General features: G+C 37.0%; 1 protein-coding gene across 2 annotated transcripts; it reads left to right on the forward strand.

Annotated features, from left to right (window-relative positions):
• SLC15A4 (solute carrier family 15 member 4) lies at nt 1-27,732 on the forward strand. Of its 2 annotated transcripts, XR_012589728.1 has the most exons (9): nt 1-640; nt 8,648-8,943; nt 9,791-9,959; nt 10,521-10,598; nt 13,158-13,326; nt 17,570-17,725; nt 22,879-23,037; nt 26,339-26,645; nt 26,781-27,732. XR_012589728.1 is itself a non-coding variant. In XM_074605959.1 (8 exons), the coding sequence occupies exons 1-8, from the start codon at nt 71-73 to the stop codon at nt 26,485-26,487; spliced, it is 1,746 nt and encodes a 581-aa protein (XP_074462060.1). In that variant the 5' UTR covers nt 1-70; the 3' UTR covers nt 26,488-27,732. The 2 variants fall into 2 exon arrangements, 1 of the variants encoding a protein (XP_074462060.1); XM_074605959.1 differs by having other exon boundaries at nt 26,339-27,732.

The raw sequence follows: 27,732 nt of genomic DNA on the forward strand, positions 1-27,732 counted from the left end.
GGCCGGGCCGGGCCCCGCCGCGCGAGCGCGGGGAAGTTTCCTCAGGGAGGGCCGGGAAGGAGGCACCGCCATGGAGGAGGCCGAGCCGAGCGAGCGCAGCCCCTTGCTGAGCAGCGGGGAGCGCGGGCGGGCAGCCAGCAGCGCTTTCCACGGGCGGCGGCTGGCCTGCGCCGCCGTGCTGCTGGCCGAGCTGCTGGAGCGAGTGGCCTTCTACGGCATCACCTCTAACCTGGTGCTCTTCCTCAACGGGCCTCCCTACGGCTGGGAGGGTGCCCAGGCCAGCCAGGCCCTGCTGCTCTTCATGGGCATCACCTACCTGGTGTCGCCTTTTGGCGGCTGGTTGGCTGACGCCCTCCTGGGCAAGTTTGTCACCATCTTGCTCAGCATGGCGCTCTACCTGCTGGGCATGCTGGCCTTCCCCGTCATCGCTGCGCCGCACACCCGCCAGGGCCTTTGCGGGGACATCCCCTTGTTCCCCATAGAGAACTGCTCCTCTCCAGCGGTCAACGCCACCATGGCGCCTTGCTCCCAGGTGGGGGCCACCCGCTACTGTGCCACTGCCACCTTCATCGGACTGGTCCTCGTGGGGCTGGGCGTCGGGTCGGTCAAGGCTAACATCACCCCTTTTGGGGCAGACCAGGTCAAGTATTATTTGGCAGCTGCCAAATTGTTTGCGGGTACCAGTCTGAACCAGGGGATGGCTGTCAGTCATGTAGAGGGGCTTGCTTTGGTGGGATGGACAGGCTGCCTACTGATTCACATCTCTGTAGGTGTTAAGTCTCAGAGGGAATCAGATCATCCAGCTTTATTCCCTGTGTAATGCAAGCTGTTAAACTGTATCCTGTTTGATATAATTTTGGTGTCTGTGTGGTGTCTGATCTCTTACAACCCTTGGTTTCCTGGTATCCCTGCCTTAGGTGTGTACCTGATTTGGCTAAGCCATCACCATCGTGGGGAGTTGGGCTGCATACTTAATGGACGCTAAGTGATTGTTAATTATCCTCCATTGTGGAGTTTGTACCCAGTTAATTTGACCTCAGAGGTCATCAGGTGAAATATCCGATACACATTTTAGCTTTGTCAAAGATAGCATGGTCCTTCTAGGACAGTGGTCGGAGGCCTTTATATCCTGAAGGATAGAGAACAAATATTTTTTTTATGGTTTAGGTATTCTCTGTGTACTGCACTGTGCCCTTGAGTGATACTTTTGTGCAGGCCAGTGTTGCTTCAGATGACAGGTGAGAAGGTGCTCACAACATGGTAAACATATTACCTGGGCTGTTCTCATAAGACACGTCCTGTCAAATGACCTTGTTCAGATCCACTTCAGTGATACCATTCATTGGATCATCACTGCAGAATCAAGTGGCTTTACAGAAACTATTTGAGAGACAGCTCATAGTTCAATATCAACTGGAATGCACAGTTGCATGTATTTTTTTACAATCTTATGCTAAGTTAGTATGCTGACTGTGGATGAATTGGAGTATAATTTCTGCTTTACAAATTGAGAATTTCAGATGATTAGATACTGAGCAGCTTTTCTAACCAAACCGTTCTTAATGACAAAGCAAGGAAAATACCTCCTATCCAGTTGCATGTCTGTTTATTGGCCCATTGAGTTCTGGTTAGTGCAGGTGTCAGAAATGCCATGAAATTCTTTGTGAGAGGTAGGATCTACCACAACATCTTTGCCAATCATACCTCTCTTTGTTGTGCAGTTTACATTTGTCATTCTTTGGCATTTCATATATTATAAATTCTGTAGTTCTGGGTGAAAGGCAGTATATAAATGTAAAACATTATTACAGCCTAGGGTTGTGTATCCCCAGTGTATTGGTTCTGTTTAAGCCAGCATGAGCCCATCAGGTGAAATAGCTTTAATATGACTTTATCTTGTAAGGTGTTTTTCAAAACTGACTGCTTATCCCCAGAACACTTTATGAACGTTAAATGTAAGAGATAAATAATGGCAGGAACAGAGTGAAAGAATAACCATTGCCAATGGAAGTGTAGCTGTTGTAGCTGGATTTTTAAAGGTTTTCCCCCCAGGATTTCACGGAAAGCAGTTTTTGGCTAGGCTTGCGGATAATTCACAGTGATTTATGTAGGGTGAAGCAAAAGAAATACTCCTTTCTGGTTCAGAATAATCAGTAGAGCTCTGCCGAGGACTGACTTTTTCCTTTTCTCTGTTTTTCTGGCTTATCTATTGTTAAATATATTACAGGATACCACTTACCTTGTTGTGCAGTTTTGGGCCCTCTTGGGTGCCTTCTCCCTGCATAGGAATGTAGCAAACTGCTGGGTAGATGGATATATATTGCTGAGAATAGAGTCTGTCTTGCAGAGTCGCATTCTTGGGAGGCTAGAATAAAATGCAAACATATTTTGGCTGGATATGTGCTGATAAGATTTGTCCTCTTTCCCTTGAATACGGAAAGGAAAGGAAAATACGAATTGTGTATCATGTACTTTAGCTGATGTGAACCACCTTTCAGATACTGTTTATCATATTTTGTTGCGGATCTCTCAAAAATTACCATGTAAATTTTTCAGTTTTAACAGATGATCTACAATTTGGGTGGAGAACCCAAATATAACAAGGGGGTTTTTATTTATAAGAAAAGAATCACTATGTGGAAAATGGAAACTAAATTCTAATACCTACTTTCCTCTTAAGTTGAAAAAGATGTAGTTTCTTAATTTCTGTTACATGGATGCTTTTAGAAGTGCTGTTACAAGTGACTAAGTAGGCTCAGTATAGAGTAACTTTTGCCAGTCAACTTAGCAAAAAACAGTTACTGCAAATTAGGTATAGACCAGTTTTACTTAACTGTGTTTATAAATAAGAGACGTTTTTCTAGAAGTTGCAGATTGATCCATCGTAGAGGTCTAAATCTGAACTGATGGTTCTCAGAATAGCGTTTATAATCATGTGATATGTATAACCTGGTACTTTCCAGTTCCCCTTTTAAGTGCGAGTGTTTTGCAGTCACTTCCTCTTCTGTGTAGCAGTTTGTGACTTTTGGTAGTTAGGAAACAATATGACTGTCCCTCATTATTGTGAAAGCTGGTTTAGCTTCAGCATTGAAGCCAACATTAGTAGTAGACTAGTATCTAGTACTAGTCTAGACTAGATCTAGTATCAGCTCTAATCATTGTTCTAATTATAGATTAATCTGTTTGGGGTTATGGTGGTTAGAGATGCTAGTTTTAACCCACAGTATATTTTCTTTCTGAATTGTCATCATAGTCATTAAATGTATCAGTCCATAACCTGACAAAAATCTTCAACGTTTGTTAAAACCATCTTTGTTACCATAGCATCGCCAGAGGCAGGACACTATTGGAAAATGATGGTGTAAAGATGGCGTTAGAGTGATTTTCAACCTTATTTATTTATTTATTTATTTGTAGAACTTTGATTTTCCAGCCTCTGGGGGAGGGTGGTGGACCATGTAAAAGGAACTGAAGGTCACTAACTAACTGCAAGTTACTTTGTTGTTGTTGAACTTCTTAGGAGACTGTGGATGTCTAAGACTGCAGGTAACAGTTTGAAAACTGAAGTTGTGGCAGTCACATTGGCAGTACTAATTTGTTTTTGTTTCCGAGAGAAGCAGAATAGGTATGACACCAGTGAGAGGAAGCAGATTTGAAATGTGTATTGGCCAAATTTTAGTATAAAAATTTGAAATTTTGTAGCAACTGAGTACTGCTGTATAGCTCTATTACTGAGCTCTCTCCAGATGCTCTCAAAGAATAACTGGTGTCTGTAGTGATGGATTAGAAGGTCAGAATTCTGTAAGAGTAAATCTGACTACAGAAAACTGTTGTCATTGCACTTTCTTTTGTAGGCTAAAGAGAAGGGCAAGCTTCTATGTTTTCATCCTTGCTCTGTTGTGTGTCTGCTCACATAGTTGGCTGGGATAAGTTTGGGGTTTTTTCTTAGATTTGTCACTTGTGACTGTCAGTTGATTGCAGGAACAAATAAAAACTGCTAATGTCAGTAACTTTTAAATAATCTTTTTCCTTTTATGTGAGTCAAATAGGAGGTCATAGCTTTGGATCGGTCATGATGTGAAGGAAGAGAGAGGGAAGATTATGACATACTAGAACTCTGAAACATTGGGGTTTAGGAAATACTTGAGATCATTAGCAGATGATGTCAGAAATCAGATGTCACAGTGGAATGGTAGGCATCAGATAGGCATTAGCTGTGGCAAAAATAAGAAATCCTGTGCATATCCATTTCTTTGAAACTGACCTACCTGTAGAGAGCTAGGAAATTACTATGTGACAAAGCAAAGCATCTAAGCACAGGAACTATGGAGAAGCAATGATGTTTGTATAGATTCCCGGCTCTTTACATAAAAATCAGGAGACTCTAATAGAATCTTAATATTTAAGCTGTGTGATATTTTTGGTTTCAAGCTGTACAAACTGCTTTGGTTAGTATTTGGATCATCTCCTAAGAAAGTTGTTGTTGTTGTTGTTGTTGAAAAATCCAGGGGAGGGATAATTCCGCAAGTGATCGTCTTTCTTCTAAGTCTGAATGCAGTCTAAGTATTAACCTTAGGGACAGCTGTGCTGTGGAAGTTGCTGTCGCTCAGATATTTGTAATGACTTTTCATCAGGTGTTGTAATTAAAGATCTAGTTACTCTTTCTCTCTTTCTTTTAGTTGCGTTTAAAATTTTGTTCAGATTGTAAGATGATAACCTTATATCCTAAATGAGTTTAGGGAATCGCAGTGCAGAGTTACACAGCCGATGTGTCCTCTGCTGAAAGTGGCTGTAAATAACCTAATGATTACACAATTCTCATAGCATTCCAAGCACTCAGGATTCTTTATCATGAAAACTGTGGTCGTAATTACATCTCATCTGACCGTAATCAGCCCAGTATGGGTTTTGTATTAGAAATTTTGATTTTGAGAACTATTCCTTTACTGTTTTGAAATCCAGTGCTGTGTAGATTCCAGTTATAAAACTCAGAATGTCACTGTGCTTTTCTTTCTGCATTTGGATTAACTATATGTAAAGGATAGTTAGCAGAGATATCAAGAAAAATACCTTTTGGACTGTAGAAAAATCAAGTGCTGGTTAGATTTTCTTTTGCAAAAGTTATGTTAGATGTCTTGAAAGTAGCAAGATTATTTTATTTCCTCTTCAGAGGCCCACCTGAATGCAGGCAGCATAGACATGTGGCCAATGACTGACAAAGCAGCTGTGACCAGAAGGCTTAGAATTGCTCATTTCCTTCATTTCTTTGTTGGTGGGTTTTTTTTGTGGGGGTTTTCTGTTTAGTTTTTTGAGGGGGGGTGATGGGCTGTTGGTTTGTGTTTTTTTTTTTTTTTTAAATTAAATTTTTCCATATAGTTTAAAAGAGGAACACTTAGGGCAATTGGGATTCTCCCTGTACACTACAGTAGGTAATTCTGTATTTTTATTGAAGTAGAAACACTACTGGATTTTTCCTTGCTGTTCTTGGAGGATGATGTAGCTACCCCATTTAGTAGGGAAAAAAGCTGTGTGAGGTTTGAAGAATGTGCAACAATGAACTGGAGGCCCAGGACTGGATACAGTGGGAGTTGATCTAAATAAGTGACAGCTGTCAAACACAGGTAAATTCTGTGGGAAATGCCTGAATCTGAGCTCATTTGCAAAACAGCGTGTTACCTAGAGCAAATAAATTGTGCATATTAGATACTTGCTTAATGTTCATCTGAGTCAGGACGCCTTTGAAACAGTTTTACTGCAGTGTTTTCACTCAGTGATAGGAAGCCTTGCACTCTAGCCATGGCATTCACTGCTATTGTTTGCATTTTCCTCGTGTAAGGGGTTTGACTAAAACATGGTGAATCTAAGAAGGTAACATTAAGCACTACTGTTGTTTTTAAGCTGTTTTGTTGTGATGGGGACAAAATCTTTTAAACGTACCTATTTTGACTTTCAGTGCAGGGATGTGGAACCCTTGGATAGGCCATGGGATAGATTTGATCCAGGACCCACACCATACTTGTGCCATTTACGTGCATCATTTTGCTGCTACAGTTGCTGGTAGGATGTTAAGGATATAATGAAGTTGTTGGTGCTGGTACCACAAGGAGAGCACTGCTGTGCTTGAGCACAGATGAAATTGAGCAGAGGGAGTGATAGATTTTTCTTTCTGCTTGGGTGATTGCAAATAATGCAAGCATAAGGGGGAAAAGGAGAATTCCTGCAGTTTTTTGAAAAATACTTGTCCTTGATAAAAATAAAATAATAAAATTCTAACATGGTTTTCTTCTTCTTGGTCCCTTGTTAAAATGTAGCATCTACTTACAAGAGAATAAACCGATCTATTTTGTGCTGTCACACAGCTCAACTAGTAGTTAGCAGGGGGAAACTTTGAGTAGTCTGCTGTAAATGTAATAAAATTAATATTTTGGGCAGCTGATTTGATGTTTGAAAGGAACCGCAAGGACTGCCTTTTAAGTCTACTGTGTTTTCTGGTTTTGGTAAGATATCACATCTTCATAGTTTGTCCACTTTGACAAGATATTCTACCAGCTAGTTCAGTGTGATTTTTATTGTTAGTAATGTTTGTCAATAAAATGACATAGTGCATTTCAGACATGGCTGTGATGTGATTTTTTGTGCCTATATATACTTTGATAAGGAAGCAGAAAATGGATTCTTTTCATTTTAAGTGTGTGGTGTGTCTGTCTCTTGAGCATTGCATTCCTTTTTGCAAAGCTCAGCTGCCTTCTGTTGTTTCCTGGACCTAGGTAAAACGAGTGAGGCTAGTACAGGGCAGGTTCAAAACAGACAAATGGAGGTGGTTCTTCCCACTGTGTAATTATCTGGGGAACTCTTTGCCACAGGATATTATGGATTCTAAAAGCTGACCTGGGTTCAGAAGCAGGCTGTATAAGTTCATGGAGAGGAGATCTGCTGCGTTTATGAAGTAGACAGAAGCCATCCTAGGTTCAGGAAGTTTCTCAGGAGCTAATGGTTGGAGGCTAGATAATACTTGATAGAAGCATCATGCTGTGCTTGCTCTCTCTTACGTTTATCAAGGTTTGCTTTGATCTCCGAGTTTTTCTTTGGATAGACGTGAGCAAGGTCATTTGTAAGAGGGAGGATGGGAAGTCATCTTTCTTGAAGAAAGTATAAGAGAACTGAGTCTTTATGATGAAGAGATGGAAACTTATAAAATAGATTGCTAACTCTTCAAATAAGTTGGAGCACTGTGTTTATGATGTAATTGTTTGCTAATATCCTGCTTCCATTTGGGGTTTAGAACAAATTCTTAGGTTGATACACTACTGCAGGTGACGACTGTTAAAATTAGGAAATGAGTACCAAATTGAAACTGGAAAGGCAGAATTTCTTGGGTTTAGGCTCCAAGACTGTATTTGACATGCTACCTGAATGTCTAACAATGCTATTAACTATGCATAGGAATAGTTAATTTCTTTTGCTAAGCTTGGTTAAATGATACAGATGGGTTTGTACACCACTGAGAAACTTGAAGCTATAAATCAGAACTGACAATATTAAAAACTTGTTTCAAGACACAGGTTACTTTTCATATTGCAAACTAAACACATCTTTTGAAGTTCTGGCAAACGAGGAAGGGAAACTTGCAATAAGAAATAAAAAACAACTGACTCGACAAGGCTGGTGCATGGCACTGGCTTGCTAGTCACTGTTAATGGCCTTTCAGTCATAAAACAGTGACAAATATGGTATTATGGATTCTTCTACAGACTAGTTGATCTTTTTAATGTATTTCAAGTTTTATCTTGCATAATTTCTCTTACATCACATCTTATGAGTGATGCTGGGTTCCTGTGACTTAATTACAAAACATGAGGTGACTAATGGTAGGCAATAAGAGTGATGGTGAGAACTGTACAGGATAATTCTATAAACCAAGGATGTCTTTACTTTCACTGGGGAGAAACTGGGAGCTTCAAGGAGAAAAATAGCACTATGAACAGTGCTGACTTAACAGAGAGATAAATGCTTACTGGGGTCTTGTGACATCTCAGGCAATTTAATTTATTATTTTTTTTAAAGGTCAGAATGGCAAGTCTTCAGTTTATGTTCTGATGAGAGCCATTAGGACTGTGTAAAAATTTGAATTTGTGCTTTAACTACCAAGTAGTCACCTGAGGCTGAGAGGATGGAATATGGTTAACTGTTACATGTGTACAGTTGGAAGAAGCAATTGTTGCGATAGTACTAATACATGAATTTTTAGGTAGCTTAACTTTTTTTTTTACTAAAAAATTAGTTATTTCAACTTCTGTGTGGACTATGGGACACTAATCTGAGTGAGCTTTGTCTAGAGAAATGACCAAATGAGAGACAGTGCTTTGGAAATAATGACAGCCTTTCTGGGACAGCAGTGTAGTTTAGTATTGTATGACTTCTATCCCTATGCTGAACTTCTGCTGACTTCAGAAGGTCACTGATATACTGGGGGTAGCTCGGCAAGGTGTCATTTCATCAAATACCATGCTAAGCCCAAAACACTTAAATCATTTCAGTATGACTCTAAATTAAACCTAAATTCTTCAGTGCATTGAACTTGATTGAATTCTAATTAACAGGCTTTATTTTTTTCAGGAATTGAATGACTTTTTTTAATCTCTTCTAGGTCAAAGATCGGGGTCCAGAAGCCACAAGAAGATTTTTTAATTGGTTTTATTGGAGCATCAATTTGGGAGCTATTCTCTCTCTGGGAGGCATTGCATACATTCAACAGAATGTGAGCTTTGTTATTGGATATAGTATCCCAACAGTTTGCATTGGGATTTCATTCATGGTTTTCTTATGTGGTCAGAGTTTCTTCATCACAAAACCACCTGATGGTAGTGCCTTCACAGACATGTTTAAAATTCTTGCATATTCTTGTTGCTCAAGAAAGAGACATCTGGAACATTCAACTAATAGGTTTGTAATGAGTTCTTTTGTATAGTCTGAATTCAGTGAATCAGTCTAAGAGCTGGAACTAGTTAGTTCAAACTAGCTGGCAGTAAGTCACACTAGAAAGTACGCTAGAACATGCAGTTTTGCTTTGAGAACTGGAACTGGAAAATTGGAGTCCTGGAGATGTTTTCTGGGAGTTCTGGGATGAGAGGGGCACATTTTGAGATGACTGGATCTCCAACATGGAGATCAAGTCTGCTGTTTTCACTTGAATGCTATGTCTTGCCAGTTCAGAGTTTCTGAAAGGGTAACGTAACCTAAGTATGCTGCTTTTAAGCATTAGTTAACTTTTCTTCTCTGCTTAGATACGTTTATGGGATATCTTCTGATTCGAAAAACACTATCATCTGTATTTAATGTTGTAAGTGGTTTGATGGGCAGCCAAAACGTGGGGTGGCTTCTTGCTTTCCAAGTGGTTACTCCACTCTCAAGAGGTGCCCATGGAATACTGGTGGCTGAATTTAGTAATTGATGATAAGAGATGTCAGGTGCTTCCTGTGCAGCAGGCTGTATTCAGATTGCAAAACAATGCAATGAATTAGAATAACCTATATTTTGTGATACTGTTTCTTAAGTTCTCCGTATTGCAGTGCCAGTTATTTATGCATGGTGGGGGGAGGATGGGAAATAAGAATGTCTTTATAATGGAAGTTTTAATAATCAGCAGATCACCTGGTGATGATCCATTTTGGCCTAGTTGTTTTGCTGTTAAGAGTAACTTATTTTGAAACTGCATGAGCTTTTTATAAAGAAGTGCCACAAGTCAGTTTTTGTTGTTGTTTAACTAAACATTTCAAATTCTTTTCAAAAGCGAAGGCCAGGGAGTACTTCAGCAACCTCACAAGCAAAGCCTGTTTGAGATGGCCAAGCTGTCTCGTGGGGGCCCATTCAGAGAAGACAAAGTAGAAGATGTGAAAGCTCTTGTCAAGATTATCCCTGTCTTTTTGGCTTTAATACCTTACTGGACAGTGTACTTTCAAGTGAGTAGTTCCATATGATTTATTTTATGTGTCTAAAACCCATAATTTCTAATGTAAGAACCCTAACTTCCACTTCTCCCAGCTGCATTTGAAAGGTCTTGGGGCACTAGCTTCAAGTTGCAGTTCTGAAGATTACCCCCTCAGAACAGTTACCTGGAGCAAACACACAAAAGCTTTTGGGGGGAAACTGTTCTATAAGGTTTACGTACAGTTAGCATTCAGTAGCTGTGATTCTAGAGAAAATGAATATTGAAGAGGAATTTTCAGAACTCTGGTATTGACTGTTTGACTTGTTTAATACCCATGTGTTAATCTTAACTACTTTTTTTTCACACACCCGGGGTTAAAAATCACTTTAATAATATTATGTTAGCAAAAATACTAATGCGTTAGGGGTTAGAACATTGCAAACTCTTTATAACAATTCTTTTTGTTTTGCTATATTAGCATTTTACCTCTGGTATAATCTTTGTTAATTATTAAAATTATTAAAAATGTAAAAATATCTTCCTCTCAGGACATCTTGTCTAAGTAATCTCAACTCATCTTTCCTAATGCTAGATGCAGACAACATATGTATTGCAAAGTCTCCATCTGAAAATTCCTGAAATATCAAATGACACCAATTCTATTCATACGGTAAGTACGGCAAAACAAGTGAAAAGTATGTTTTCTTTAGTTGAGATGCAAAATAGGTAAGTATTGTACAAAAATTCCAGAAAGTTAAGGTAGTGGCTAAAAAGAATCGATGGCCACAGACATTAGGCATTTAGAAGCACGATGCATAATACAGAGATTTTGGCTTATCTACCCATATATGGAATTCACACCATCCTGTTTTGGATGTATTCAAATAATTTTCACTGCTTTAATTAAGTGTCTTTATCCTTCAGCAGACAAAGTATGATCTTTGAAGAAACCTTATAAATCTATATGCCCTAAGTTTTCAAAGTTATAAGTAGTAAAGAAGCATCCCTACAAACTCAGTAGGAATATCCATACCTAACTGAAACATTAGTATTAGCAAGTTTGGAATCTGAGATACATTTGTAACTTAATACTGCTTAATCAATATTCACTTTACCTTGAATCAGTTTAGCATATTGAAGGAAGTTGTTCAATCAGTATTTTTCAAGAAAGGCTGGCATCGTGTAATTGCAGAAACGGTACTGAGAAATAAAAACAAAAAGTATGGACGTAAGTTATTAACGAGCTTACTAAATGTTCTTTTAAAATTTTCTTCTGTTTTATTAAAAATTAATATCAATAAAACAGAATGTCTTCAGTCTTTTTTTTACAGATCAAAAATAAAAATGCTTGTACTTAAATTTTCTTTGAACTTACTTGAAAACTGAGCTGCTTCTGAATCACAGGTGAAGGCTTAAAGGAGGCTAGTGATATTGGCTAAGTAAGCGGCATTTTTCACAGAACAATCAGACATTGGAATAATCTTCCCAGGGAAGTGGTGGATTCCCCAACATTGGACACTTTTAAGATTCAGCTGGACAGGATGCTGGGTCATTTTTTCTAGACCGTGCTTTTGCCAAGAAAGGTCAGACCAGGTGATCCTTGAGGTCCCTTCCAACCTGGTATTCTATGATTCCATGATTATGAAGAACTGAAGGTTCACATTTTGTTAACTCTTGTTTTTGAGTTCAAGATCATCTCGGACATCCTGGACTGATTACAACCAATCAGTGAATTAGGGCTCTCGTCTGCAACGAGAGGTGCATGCCCACCCTGTGTTAGAGGCTGAGGGCTTGGGTTATTGAGATGGTTGCAGTGGTCAAGATTTGTAACCTTAAGGGAATCTGGTTGTCTTCTATAGCTGTAGCTTTAGAGTGTCACAGGCCCCTTGGTCATCCTGGATAATTTCTACAAAATATTAATCTACTCTAACCCTGAGTTTACACACACACAGAAACAGTTTAGTATCAAAAACTGAATCTGCATCTGAAACACACAGATCAAGCAGTGCTTGTATTTTGGGTCAAAGAGTCAGTGCGATGCATAGTACAGTATCACACTGTTCTAAATACAATTTTAAGAAATAACTCCAACCCAGAACATTTTTATAAATACTCTGTACTGTCTTGGTTTGTTAGCTCAGAACAGATGGTAAATATTATTAAGCTTGGTAGGAATTGTCTCATTCATACAGACGGGAATCTTATCCTCAATTACTGAGTCTTGCAAATGAGAAAGGATGCATGTTTTGCATGATACTCTTTGTTCATTTGACAAGCGTAATTTAATTTAAATGTAATTTTGTATTACATTAGTAAAACTCTGTTTCTACTGTTTTGTGGCATGTTTCTGATAGTTCTAAGCCTAATAATAGAAGATCTACAGAACCTGGCTACTAAATATTTTTCATGACTGAAGCAGGAAAAAAGTTTAATTCTGTCAGACTGGAGTATATCACTGGACGCACAATAGTGCTAAGGACTAAGCACTGTCCCTAAGGCCAGTGATTTTTTTTCCATTAAACATATTTCAGGATGTATACAAAAAAATTCAGATATTGCAGTAATGTTATGGCCATCTCATCTTTCAAAAGGAATTCATATAGTTTTACTTAGATAGTTAACTTTTGTTTTAACAGAAATTAATTCAGAGTAAGGACCTAAAATATGAGCTCTCCGAAACTTAGAAATCTTAAATAAATAAAATCCTTTGCAAAGCATTTTTGCTAAGTTCCACATTCTGTTTTCTCAGAGTACTCTCTTCATCTGCCCAGTAATTTCTTATTCCTCATTTTCCTTGGAACTATGTGAGGTATTATCTGCTTTTGTGTAAAGAACCTTTTTGCTCTGAACACTTGATGTTCTTCAGTTCCAGTGGGAGTGTAGGTGCTTTCCACCCCCCCAAAAAACCCCACAACCCAACACCCACCTCAGCACAGCTGGAGATGCATCTTGAAAGTCAGAATATGCAATACTGTTGGAGTTATTATGGTGAGGAATCATTTGTGCTTCTGAGCTAACAGAGTTATGAACTGCTAAATTAAATGAAAACCTGAATAGCTGAGTGTTTCTTTAGCTTTTACACACTCTTATTTTTCTTTTCCCAGTGTCTGTCAGTGCACTGTGGTTTGTTTTCAGTGTTTCATGAAAAATATTTTTTTCCTTTGTTAAATAATAGTAAAAATCAGCCCGTAAGTATGAAATTGCTAACTGAAGTCATCTGTCCTTTCAGTTTCCAGCAGCCTGGTTGACTATGTTTGATGCAGTGCTTATTCTGATCCTAATACCCTTAAAAGATAAATTAGTGGACCCCATTTTAAAGAGGAATGGCTTGCTCCCATCCTCACTGAAGAGGATTGCAGTTGGAATGTTCTTTGTAATGTGTTCTGCGTTTGCTGCAGGTAAGAAAAAGCAACTTTGAGATCTACTTACAGAGCTATTTATTCAGCTACTGACAACAGCATTTAAAAAAAACCCTTTCTGAATCTTTATTCCAATATTCAGAAATCTTTTTCATGGGGTAGGTAGAACGTAACTGCATGGATGCAGTTTCCACAATGAAAGAGATTTTATCCAAAAATCTTACTAAACTGTTTTGAATGTTTGTGATAAAATAGGGCTACTTTTCCTGCCTGAAACAGCCTTCAAGTGTATACCTTGTAAACCAACTTGTTAGTTAAGGTTTTCACATAGAATGTTACTTTTTATTTTGCTTGTTAGAGGAGAACTATTTGTTTTCTGACCATATTTTCTCAAAAAATGCCAAACAAAGTGTCCAGCATTTGGATATAAGGCTGTTAGTCCTCTTAAAATAAACTTGATGGTATTGTGGAAGTCCATGTTGTCTGATTTATTAACCATTTATCTTGAAGTTGAAAATTTATTTATCCTGAAAAAAAAATTAGTTCAGCAATAAGTATGTTCCTTCAGATAGTCTGACTTCCAAGTGTTAGAAAAGTGAAACTTTATCTAAAATCCTTTCCCTTTATCTGAAATAATAAAGTTAGGTTATGGCTGAACAAGAGTTTCTTCCCACTTTGGTTTTTTTTTTTCTCCCCTACCTTAATGTTCCCTATTGTTTGGGAATTACTGCAGTGTAAAATAGCTTAGCCGTAGCATGAAAGGAAAAAGATGGCAGCTCTGTTCGAACCATAAATCAGCTGCTTTTGAGATGATTTAAAGTTGTTAAGCACTGCTGATGTGGAACTGAACAGCTCTGAGCAATGCTTCATAGAACCTATAGCCTTCACCTGGTATCACTGTAATGAACATATTGATAAAGCATTATAGCCTTAAATAAATTAATTTCAGCACTTGTAATCTCCTATATTTTAGGGAAAGGGACACTTTATACGGCTATTAAGATTTTTCTCAATGAGAGAGATAATTACCTTATTAGGCCAAGGTCACTTTGTATGTGTGCAAGTAAAGTTCTTAAAGCAAAGTCATTTAAACTTAAAATAGGAATGTTTCTCTTATTCCATATTACTTACTGCTACCAGCAAAAGAAGATGATGTAAAACAGTTAAATGTCATCTCTTTAAATAGAACCTGCTGGCTCGCATATTAGTGAATTCAAAACCAGCAATAGCTGTCTTCATTAGTACTGGGGAAAAAAGGCATATCGAGCTAGATAGCTGAGTTGGTGAATGGCTTCATATAGCAGAATTCTTAAAAATTTCAAATGCTTTCTTGTTTTCTATTCACCTACAAATATAATGCATGATTTTGTTGGGTTGATCCTCCCCTAACTCTTCCACAATAGAAATGAGAAGGTGAATTTTTTGGGGGGTTACATGCAATCTGGTTGGAAAGTTTAACCTTTGGGAGTAACTTAACATCCCTTCATCATAACATGAATTTAAGAGCTTCAGCTGTGACAAATTTGGGGTACAGGAAACTTTATTTATTTCTAGCAGGAGGAAAAGCTTCTTTTGGTTTATATGTTCCACAAAATTTTTATTTTCTCATTAGATGATATTTATAGAAGCCATATTTTCATATTCTTACATTACTTCCAACCATTTCTGCCTTAGAGAGAGATACTGATTAAAATCTTAAGTGTATGAAGATGTTAATATCTTAACTTGCAATCTTGGAAGTATCTTAATGATTTGTTTGTGCCATATGTCCATTTTAACTTACTTATCTAACTCGCATTAGGTCTCGACACTACTTAGGCTGCCTATTAGATTGTTTAGATTATTTTAAATATCTTATAAACTGTGTGAGAATACAACTGATTAGATTTAATGAACATCTGCTGTGCTTCATGCATTTTATCGTAAATTCTGAGCAGCGGTATTTAAGGTTATTCAACTGGAAAGTCTACTTCATTTATAGAGTTTAAACAATTATAGCAAGAAGTTAAGATTCTTTTAACCACTAAAACTGTAAGATTAAACTTGAAGCTTGTCTATCAAAGTCTAAGAAAGAATCAATAGATTCTAGATTCTGAAGTACTTTGAAGATAAATTTATGGCAGAGTTTGATATATGGTAGTTATGCTCCTATGTGGCTAAATGCCTCCTAAATCTGCTTATGTTGGGAAGACTAGCAAACACATTAAGGATCACTAGATGTTTTGAGATGCAATAATTTTGTGTTGAATGTATATGAATGAAATTATGTCTGAGTTCTTAGCTGACTATACTGCTTTGTTTACATTTTAATTAAGTTCCATTTTCAAATGGTTGTCAGCTATATTAAAACCAAAACATCAGGAAACCCAGTTTATTTTAATTACATCAGCTCTTCATAGTTCAGAGGGCACCAAGGTGGCTGAAGAGCTAAAGAAAGATACCGAAGAAGTGAGGAAGGTAGAGAAAATTGTGGCGGCCTGGCACCAAGAGGTACTAAGTTCAGAACAGTCTTTACCTCAAAACCAGATGTTATTAAGGAAAACACTTTTTCAGAAACATTTTTGTGCCTCAGGGTAGCATTTAAGCAAACTTGGGTAATTCTAACCTGTTTTCCTCTCAACAACTCTTGTGTCTCAGAAGATTAGACTGTAGAGCTGTTGTGAGATTTCGTACTTGAATAGATTCTGTACTGCTCTGAATGAATAGACATGGGTTATACAAATGCAGCTTTCCAGCCCTTTCAAACTACGTTGTAAGTCACTGGTTAATGTGTGTTCCCTCAGTCTGGTTTTCAGAGCTCTGGCTCTGACTCCCTACAACGATGAAATACAGTTATTCTTAAGGATGTGATTTCTAGAACTTCTTGATTAGTTATGGCCTCACCTACAGTCTATATATAGGGACTACAGGGATCTTACCTCGTGCTTTCTTCCCAGCTTGGGTCTCTTGCCATGACCAGGACTAATAAGAAACTGCATGTCACGGTATGAGGTGGTTGTGGCGAACATCAGTCATTTCCCTTGGAACACTGTCACTTAGCAGAGAGATGTTGATCTGGTTGGCCCCATCAAGGTTTGTATGTCACAGATTTGGGAAGAAACAGGAGAACAGATATTAAATTGTGCATTAGAAATTGCTTGTGCTTGTTTATATGAAAAGTGCTGTCAATAACTTCAGTCAACGTCATATTAAATGTACGTGTCATCCTTTGGCTGCCTGTAGGAAACAAAAAGCTAGCAGTGAGGAAACAGATGTAAGCACTTGTACATGGTATGATATCCATGAAGCGTCACATCTGTCATCTAAGCCTTGTACAATTTTTTTTGTGCAACAGGAGTGATATTTTGTGACCCAAGATTAGGTCAGATCTTGGCTCAGTAAGTAGAAAGAGACCAAAGCTGACAGGCACTAAATGGGAGGCCATGTGTGTAACACCTATTACAGGAAGTGGTGTCATTGACTCAGCCTTGCTCCTCTGAATTTGTGATGAATAAATCCACCTTATTTCCAAGGATATTGAGAGCTCTTCTATAGAGGTCCTTTCTGGGTGAAGCAGGGAGTTTTATTAACTATGAGTTATTCTGTGCATTTTATATAACAGTGAGGCAAATCCTTTCATCTGGGCAACTTGAACAAAAACCCAACAGCTTTATTTGATGTTCACTTTCTACTCTAAACTGTTACGTTGAGCAAGCTAAAAAATGTTATATTTTGCACTATCATGTTTGTTTTTCATTCTATATGAGGTGCTTTCTATGCAGTGTACTGCTTGTAAATCAAGCTCTAATGAGCTTTTGGATCTCTTGGGGTGATAAGTGTCATATAAATGTCATGATCATATTCATAAAGGGTTTTCATAGTTCTACAGGACTAGTGTAGCCATTTTGATAAGCAAAATGATTTCTAATTTATTAATTCTATGGTGGCAGATGCAATGGTTCAACGCTGCAAAGCAGTAGTTTTTGAAGATGAGATTGTCTTTAAAACACAGGTTTTATGAGAAAGCTCTCAGCTAATCCATCTGGAAAAGAGTTAAGTATTTGTATAGTTATTGCTACTGAATAAGAATATAATCACTAATTCTATAGCGGAAGAACTATATGTCTTGAAATAACAATAGCAAAAGTAGTCTGAAATGCTTTACGTTAGGAAATAAGGAAATACATATTCCTATTTTATAATTTGTAATTGCAATGCAGGATTGAATCCTAATTTAATTCTTAAAATGAAGAAACAGTGTTTGCGTATTAGGTCAATCTTTTTTTCCCCTCCCTCCACGTAGGAATTCTGGAAAGCAACAGACTGAAAATTGTAAAGGTTAAAACAATTAATCAGACAATTGGAAATGTTACATACCATGCTGCAGATTTGCCAATATGGTGGCAGATTCCTCAATATGTGCTGATTGGATTCAGTGAAATATTTGCAAGTATAGCAGGTAAGAGTCTTTATGTGTTTTAAATCTGCTTTCATATCTATCATAAATGATGGATTCTTAGAAAATAAATATTTACTTCTCAAAACATTATAAATAAGCTGTAATGTTCCCAAATACAATATCATATAATATAACTTAATATAAGTGGCAAAGCACACAATTGTCTTTCACATTTGAAAACTGGCTACATAAGAATGTTTTCAAGACTGAATTTCAAGCAGAGCAGTATTTAAATATTTGCGTGTCATCCAGTTAGCATTGAATATTTGCAAGCCCTAATGGAAAACAATACACTCTTTCAATATTGTATTTTAAAGAATAGTTTTACTGAAGTATTGTTTCCTCTGAATCTTCCTTTGTGTTGCAAATAAAATTTGTGCTTTGTAATTTTTTTGGTTTAAAAACTAAGCTCACGGTTTAGAAAGCCAATTAGTAAGTGGAAACACCTTTCTGAGGGAAAAAGGAAGAAGTAAACCATCTTTAGAAAGATTTAGCAGCAGTTTAAATTCACGTTACTTGAGTTCTTACATCTCTGAAATAAGAAAATTTATGTAACAATCTAAACTAGGGGTTTTTTTTGAATGTTAATAATGAAGTAGCTATTTTTTATACAGTTTTATCTGCTTTTATTTATAGATCAGTTTTTCTATAGCTGTAGTACTTCAATGGGAGACTAGGAAAACTGAAACACTGTTAAAATCTTGCCTTTCTTGAACAAATGCAAGAAATTTTACATTTCTTAATACTGTTCTGTGTGATCTAGTGGACAGCTGTGTGATCATATTGATTTTTAAGCTGAAAGTGAAGTGGGAGGAGGGGATGAATAGAACTATAAAATCTTATTTTCTGCTCTGCTTCGTATATGTGCAGGGCTCATTAGCAGGAAGAAAGCACAGGCAATTTATCTGTTTTCACTGTGGTATGCCTAACACTGGTTTACTATGATTAAACAAGTGAAATGCTATTGTGAGTCTTTTAGCACAGTGTTTACATATCTAGTGCTTGGGAGCAATTACCAGTAACAGAAACCTTTCACGATCATAAAGTAGCTATTCTGATACTACTTACATCAGGTTGCTCTGCAATTCTATTTAAAATATTGGAACTCCTCCAGTGACTTGACTTTAAAAATAATTTAGTATTTGCTTAACTATAGTTGCTTATTAATGTGTTGAAATATTGTTTCAGAATATTGAACTTGGGAGATCATCCATTCAAACTGGCATTATATATATCTCTTTTTCTTCGATTCCTTATGACAGAATTTCCTGGTTTCATTTCCCCTGTAGGAGGTTACATTCATTCCTCACGCTGGGCAAGCACAGTGGGTTAAAATGAGATTCTCTAATTCCGTAAGATCTTGCTGGCGGTATACCCAGCTCTTACGTGGCCCATTTGTTCCCCTCTTTGTGGAACAGAGAACTTCTACTCCATTGTGTTTCTGGTTACATGTGTTCTACCGTCACCACAGTTCTCAGGAAATAAAGCAAGGTGGTTGGATTGCTTGGCAAGTAGAACAAAATGTTGGTTTGGGTGTTGTGGTTTGTTTTTTTCTATCTGCTCATTTTTTCTAAGCTTTTCTTCCAACTGTCTGGCATGGGATTTCACGTGATTGGAAGAATTAGACATTTCCATCGCGTATTAAACTCTACCTTAGTTATTTAGTATGTTGGAGGAATTTTTTTTTATATCGTTTTGTCTTGTTTGTATTTGTAGTTTTGCATTATGCATTCAAATGCACCAGCAGTGTACTCTTTCCTTCCTGGTGGACGGTAGGTTGATGTTCCACATCAGGCTGATGTTGGGAGTGTTCCATTTGCAATGGGAATGCAGGGTCCCCCAACACACAGTTAGCCCTATGCACGCACACAGCAGGTACCTGGAAACCAGCACCTCGCACAAACTCTTGTGACAGTAAACACTAAATTTGGACATAAGGTCCTGCTGGATTGCACGAACTGAAATCCTAAGACCCAAATCCCTATCCCTAAGACCCAAAATGCTAAACACTTAAAATTCTTAAATGGAAAGTATGCTTTAGCAGTGCAATCAACATGCATCCTTTGCTAGAGGACGTATCTGCATAGTCATTGCTGTCCTATATTACAGTACATTTCATTATACGTGAACAGTAGCCAGCACAAATCCTAACATAAAAATCTGAAGGTGGAAGTCTTCTTTAATTGAGTACTTATTAAAACTAAAGCTGTATTGAACATTTTTATCAAAAGAGTAAAATGAGTTAGTTACTTTTAGTTACAATTTTAGGGATTGTGCCAATTAATTCTGCTCAGATAAATAGATGACTTATCAGAAATGCAAGTGGTCATGCAAAAGTAAATAATTTTCTTCCCTCTTACACATTCTTGTTTCAGTTAGGTGCTGTTACTAGTTTGTGAGTGTTCGCAAGGAAAAAATAACAAACCTGTCTGCAGCTAGTGGAAAGGTCAAGGACTCAATGTATTCTCTGTTTTTTGAACTCCAAACTGAGGGTTGGCTTTTTCAACTGCTTTAGTGGACTTCTTCATGAGAAGTCAAATTAGCTGACACTATTCTTATGTGATACTCTGCTGTTCTGCACTTGCTGGCTCTGTACCAAAAGCTTTGTAACTTCAAAAACTTTTGGTCAATGTTATGAAAAATGCAAAGGCTTCTTTTTCTTGGAACCAGAAATTCTATGCAGATCTTAATTGCTGTATGTATTACACTTTCATTTCATTTGTTTTACAAAGAGTTTTTTCCTGCCTCTGATTGTTATCTAAACTGAATTCTTAGTATCTTTAAGAAGGCCTCTCAAGACTTAATAGAGTATACTTTACCAATTTGATATTGGAAGTTGATAAAGGCGTCTATTGTACTATGAAATTCAGCTTTAAAATAAGCAAAGTGTTAATGGTTATAAAACTATAATGATTTGGAAATGTTTATTGTGAACCAAAAGGGACTAAATATCTTAAGAGCAGAAACATACATTTGTTTTTTTGTTTACTGCAAAACTAAGCATATTCTTATTAAGCCACATTAGTTACGCTTGAGGTACCTTTAAAAAGATGACACACATTGCATTTATCTTTTCTATTATTCTGTCAATCCTCTTAAAGCACCCTTATTTAACTCGAATCGTAATCTCACACGACAACACCAACTAGAGGGTTTAATTTCAAAACTGCTTGTTTGAGGTAGCATGAAATTGTTATCAATGGCTGCCAGCAGGCAAAAATATCTCTGAAGGCAAAAAGAAAATTTTATATTCTTTATGGTAGATTAAATATTAGGGTTGCTGAAAACAATATTCAAGTTTAGAAATGTGCCTAAATAGGTTGCAAAAAGTGCATAGTGTTACACCCATTTTGGTTTTTGTTTTGAGTCTTAAGGTCTTTTTCCAGCAGTAACACTTGCATCCAATATATCTGCAAAATGAACAAGAGAAGTGGGCCAGATCCTTTCATGTTATGTACTTGAGCTTAACTTGTACAGAATGTACAAAAGCCTGGTGACCAAAATGTGACTGATACTCTGGAGACTTGTGGTAGCTATGATAACTTAACAAGAGCTTAAAAAGCAAGCTACTGTATCCTGGGAGAGTCTACTTTTTTTTTTTTTTTAAGTGAGATTGGTGCGATAAATAATCCTTGAAAAAGCTGAATTATTATATTAGTGGCAAAGCCTAGAAAAAAATTTTGAGTTTTTAATTCTCCCCATCCCCGTCTGCAGATGTCTCTCCATCTCTGTAGCTATTCTCTCGTTAGTTTGAATTTACAGGAACTCAGACAGCTGAGTTGCACGAAGAATGTTTCAGTTCCTTTCTAGAATCACCGGCAGGTTGCTGTTGGCCCATTCTAACATGTTTTGCAAAGGAAAAGAGAAGCAGTGTGTTGGTTATCAGAGATTTCCCAGGTGGCAGTGCAGAATGCTGTTAGATCAGTGAGAACATACACTTCTGTTTCTTTTACAAGAACAAAGTTCAGCCCTCGTAACAGGCAAATTGACCTATCTGGCTTGAAGTGTTAAGCCTTTTCTTGAAAAGAAATGTCAGTGTATTTCTATTAAACTCTGTCTAGAGTAGCAAAAGTCAAATACCAGTAAGGGTGAAAATAAAGCATACCTTTATTATGCAAGACACAAGATTTGTGCCATTTTCCAGTCTATAATGCCCTCTTTGCCAAGAAAAATGTTAGACGAGGTAGCATTAATTTTCAGTATGAAGCAGACTGTTTTGAAACAAGCATTTCACCTGTCAGAGAAAAAGCTCTGCAAAGAATGTAGTTGACGGTCTCTTGTGATTAATCCCATTTGATTTTTGACACTATTATTATTCTAAAAAGGAGAGTTAATCATGGGCATTAGTCTTTGCAAAGCAGAGCCCAACCCAGTGTGTTCAGTTGGTGCTAAAATTCAGTAGGACAGATTTTCAAATTATGTCACTGGTATGTTTTTCTTGGTTTTATTGGTTAAAATTTGAGTGAGGAAACTTTAAAGTTGAAGTCTCATTTCTACAAGCCTTAAAAAGAATAGGCCAGCAAGCAATGAGCTCAGAGAAATCTAGATCAAAATTAAATTAAAACTAATTACTGCCTTCCCAGCTACAATTAATTTCTCTGTCTGCACATTCAGAGATACAGACACAGAGTCTGTGTGAAATAAACGTTCATGGTCAATGCAAGAGTGACCTTCTGTTTCCAAGTACTTTGTTCTCAGCAGGGAATGCCATGTGCTTTGTAAATACTGCACAACAGATAGATAGGCAATGTGGAAACAAGTGAAATGGGGAGCAAGGAACTTGCCAGGTTAGAGTCAGTTTAATAAATTTCTGTGAGGTTAATTTTGGACAGAAAAATGAATATGCTGCCTCAGAAGATTTCTTGATTTTACACATGTAAGATTAATAAGATCAAAGCGCATGTCTCAAGTGTTGTCCATTTAATGGGTTGATATACTGATGACCTTTAACAGGGTTCATAAAGCAGTTAGAGGGAACTGGGAACTGATAGGGATTCACCACCTTAATTCCCTGTCTTCTGAAATCCAAGGCTAATTTAAGTGTTTAACATACCAGAAGAAGTATACATCTGTAACTTCTATAACACTAAACTAGAATGAACTAGTGTTTCTTAGATCTTCCAATAGCATTTTTTTTAAATCTTTTAATACAGGTCTAGAATTTGCATATTCAGCTGCTCCCAAATCTATGCAGAGTGCTATTATGGGGCTATTCTTTTTCTTTTCGGGGATTGGATCATTTGTTGGCTCTGGATTGCTGGCACTAGTCTCTATTAAAGAAATTGGCTGGATGAGTAATCACACGGATTTTGGTAAGTTATTTTCAGTGTATTCATAGCCTATAAAGTAGTCTTCCTTCAGAAGCAGTTAAGCATCAAACATATGGAACTGTTGAATCTTAGCACAGTTATTATTTTAAAAATATAAATTTGTCTACCATGGTGTTAAAGACAAAGTTTAATCTTGTGTGTAAGTATGATGTAATGTCACTATGCAAAATGATACATTGTCCTCATCAAAGCATGGGCAACACGCATGGAGTATTTTGCTTCTGAAAGGCCTGTCAGTTACCTGCTCAGCTTTCACTCCATTTCATCAGTAGAAATTACTTATACATTTTTGTATTTTAGTAAAAAATATTTGAATTATGCGTGGAAGAAGAGTATATTTGATATAAAGTACAGAAATTACTTTCTGCAGTTATGGGGATGTACTTATCTCTCCCTTAGTGATTATTCAGCTTCCTAGTTTCAAGAGACTTCATCGAAATTACCATGAGTTAATTTTGCATTTCTGTCTGCTCGCTATTTATACTCTTAAAGTCCAACGTATTGTCTGCTTTGTATTGCCAGTTGAAGTTAAAATAATTATTGGCACCAGTAGGTGGCACCTTGAGAATTTCAGAAAATTATACCATCATCAATGGGCTAATTAGTTCCAATAGAAGGAGCATGAAAAGTTCTTAAAACATACGCTAGACCTACTGTGTATACACAGCTTAAAAGTGCAGCCTAAACTTTAAATTTGGTATGAGAGAATTTGCCATTAAGCTTGATTTGCATGCTACCAAAAAGTAATGTTGTTTGGAACAGTACACATGCCATAAGTTGTTATCTTTGGTTTATAAGTTGCTCTTTAGAAAACTGCAAAGGATGACAAGTAGCCTTAACTTTATGGAAGTGTCCTCACCAAATAAAAATTTAATCAAATTCAGACTTTTTTCCCCAGTCAATTTCAAAATTAGAACAGCATCTTTTTCTGCAATTCTACGTAGAGATAATTCAGTTAATAAGGGCTCAATAGGAGGATAATAATTTCATACAAATTAATACATGTGATATTTGATGGTGGTTTTTTAGCCTTTTGCCTTTGTTTTCTGAAGCAGCCTAAGAGAAGACAGGACCTAATATTCTCTCTGTAAAATATTTAGGTTGTGCTAAATATATCCAGAGTTGGCTAGAACTGGAAGATGTTACCCTTCATGACTCATTGGTCATCTGTTTTGAACAGGCTACTCAGCTCAGTGGATTGGCCTTTGGACAGCTGTCAGAACTGGATATTTCTACTTTTCTTAGTCCAAAGACTTGATACACAATCGAGCCTTCTCAGCAGCTATATGTCTGGCTCAAGGTTGAAGTGCTCTGTGGGTGATTTTGATTTGTAGCATCCATAGTAGCTGCTGTTTTAACTGTTTATATCAGTAACTGTTTATAACTCAATTTTCATTTGGTATAACGTTATTGAAAGTTAACATTCATATCTAAAATCTGCTTAGGTCTTGCAGGGTAGGAATTGTAAGGAGGAGTCTTTATGAATCATGACTTCTGAATTTTTCATTAAATGCTGTATAATAACTATAAGCACATGCACGCACCAGGTTTCTGCTATTTATGTTCACTCATGATATCATTTGACTGCCTCCAAAATCTACTGAGAAAGTTTGCTCTCTGCTGGCGCTTCAGTGTTGATTGCTGCCATTGAAATCATTGTTATTTCTCTGACAAAAACGAGATTTCACAGGTTTAATATCCCATCTCATAAAGGATAATTACTACTCTTTAAACACGTCTGCTCTTGAAATGGAGATTCACATGTATATTGTATTTTAAATGTCAAGGCAAGACTGTTTAATTTTATTGCATTTTATTATAAGTTACTTTAATTGAATCCTAAGTTTCAGTAATTAAAGTAATTTAATCTGAACATTTATAGGCATGCTGCATGAACAGCTTGTTAGGATCGATGTATACTTCACTACTTTTACTCTCTCTAACCTTTTTGATAATCATAATGGTCCAATTGGCTGTGGCTCATGTGGCATGTTGGAAATGAGCCACAATATATTGTTCTTGGAAGTACAGCAGTAGTTAGTGCACGTTTCTTAATAGAGGAATAATGTTTTAGCAATGAGCTTTCTTAATTTAACATTATTTCCTATGATACAAATCACTAATTTATAACAACTTTGAGGGAGTGTCAAAGGTGAATTGAACCAAAAAGAAACCACGTGTAGTTTCATGAATTCCAAGCTTTGTTCCAAAAGAAGGCTGAGAGAAAATCTCAGTAATTGCTTTCCTTGTATCTACAGAGTTGCCAAACGCTTTCCTTAATAGCATTCATTTTTTGATTCTTTTTATTTTATCTTTGACTTAGCAGACAAGGGAGGTACAGGCCTCCAGATGCTGAGAAACTATATAGCATTAATCAGGGCTGAAAAGGTTGCTGGAGAGGACTCTCCAGTATATATAGTACAAAAAAAAAAAATAATCATACTTTTACCTGTTTCAATTAAGCTGTAGAACATAAGAGACTTTCTTTTTTTCCCCTTGACTAAAGCCTTATCACTTCACTATAGTCTCCAGGCTCCTCGAAAGCATATCTAGTGAAGATGGTAAAGGCTTTAAGTTACTGTCTCTTAACAATTTACAGTCCAGGGCTTTATTTGCAGAAATTTCATTTTCAAGTCCATTTAGTGGCCACTGCACAGGGATGTTTTCTTTTTTTTTTGCTTTTGAAATGAGTTGTTTCGTCAAAAATTGATGTGATCTCTATTACTTACATTATGAAGAAAGCAAATCATATATGAAAATGCACATTGAGATTTTTGGCTGTTTTATCTGAAGTCAACAAAGTATTGCAATTTTGCAGTATAAGAAACAAGACTTAAAAAAAGAAAGGGGGGGGTGCAGGGGGGAAGAAAGGAAGATTATTAGCTTTTTAAAATTGTTTTGACTCTCATGAAGCATGCCTACCACTATACGTGTATAGTCTTTGCACAAAATTCTTACAGTGGTAGGAGGAGCTTCCAGCAATTTTTGTAAGAAATCATGCAGTAACAGCATATCAGCTTCTTCAGGGACATCATTACTTGGTTTAAGGCATTGAAGCACAAAAGAAAACAATCCTTGTACTGTGTGCATCTTCCTCCAAAGTTCCAGCTTTTGCTCTGGGTAATTAAAAATGCAGCTATGCTGTCAGATGGAAATGTGATTCGTTTGGTTTTGCCCATGTTTTGCAGAAAAGTCTTCACTACTTAAGGTTGAAGGGATTGACTTTTTTATTTGTATAATCTTTATTAATGTTGGGTTTTTTCTTCTCCCCAATTCTTTCTAGGTAATATTAATGGCTGCCAATTAAACTATTACTTTTTTTTGCTGGCTGCTATCCAAGGAGCAACCCTCTTGCTTTTCCTTATTGTTTCTGTGAAATATGATCATCAAAAATCAAAGATTAATGAAGTGTCTGCCAATGGGAGGATCTGATGCCTGTTACAGAGCAGACTTTATTACAGCAGCACACAATGAAGTGGCAGCGCACCCTGAGACTGCGAGATCTTATGTTTTCTCCAGTGAGACTCTTACTAGACTTGCATGTTACAAGAGTTCTCGCCCCTGCCCCTGCCCCTTCTCGTGTACCGTAGGTAAGTGCCTTATGTTGGCGGGGCTCGTTTCTTGCACTACGTCCTGGCGGAGGACAGACACAAATCTTGGAAGTGTATTAACTCTAGGCATTCAAGTTGCTCTTTGTTAATTGTGAGATGTTTACTTAACTCCAGAAAGTTGGGACACTTACACTTGGAAATTGGGTATAACGAGTCCTACGTGACACGGATTATTCCTGACTGAGAAACTCTGCTTAGTGAAGAACAGTGGATCTAGAGAAACACTCAACAGTCTCAAGCCTACATTGAGGACACAGGAAAGAAAACATTTTACAGAAGCCTCAAGTAGTGGTTACAAGAATAAGTTTTCAATCCTGAGAGTCATTTTGGGGAGAGAGACAGGGACAAATTAAACTGCAGATTAGCTCAAGTTAAAAAGAAATGTAGTTTTATAATTGACCTTTCACTGGCAGTGTCTCAAGGATTTAAGTCCAAACTTGCAGCCAAGAGTATCCAATACTGAAGACTGAATTGTATGTCACAGTAGCTTGTCGTATAGCTGCTGTAAGTTTTGGTGCACAACGAACACTTGTTGGGACTGAGATGGTTTTACTTTGAAATGTTTTTATTTTTGAATCCGCATTAGATGTATTAGGACAACATGGAAACATACATCTTTTGACAAAGTTCAGTCTAACGCTGTTACTTCCCTAAGGAATATTCTAATATTTGCAGAAAGAAAACTGAGATTGAATTCTCAGAAGATGAATGCGCAATAACAATTTAGAAGCCTTTCAGCCAGTTCCTTCAGTCTTGTGTCTTACTTCTAGCTAACGTGCTACAGGGTTTGTATCTTTCAGCAACACATTCCTATAGCAGAGCAAATGGTTTCATGTTCAGCCTCTTGAATTTTAATGATTCTAACAATTGTACTTAAGATTGTGTGCAGGCTGGTATGGAAGATGCAAGGAATTATGCAGAAAGAAAATAAAAACTCAACTTTTTATTAACGTGTTGAATTTTTATAGTTTCCTTTGTCTGCATTTAGATTGTTAAAATGTCCTTCTTTTGTACATGGACATCTTTTTAATGAGTTTACAAAATAAAATGAACTTCCATGCTGTGA

Source organism: Larus michahellis, chromosome 13, assembly GCF_964199755.1.
Source record: "Larus michahellis chromosome 13, bLarMic1.1, whole genome shotgun sequence".
NCBI classification, from domain to species: domain Eukaryota; kingdom Metazoa; phylum Chordata; class Aves; order Charadriiformes; family Laridae; genus Larus; species Larus michahellis.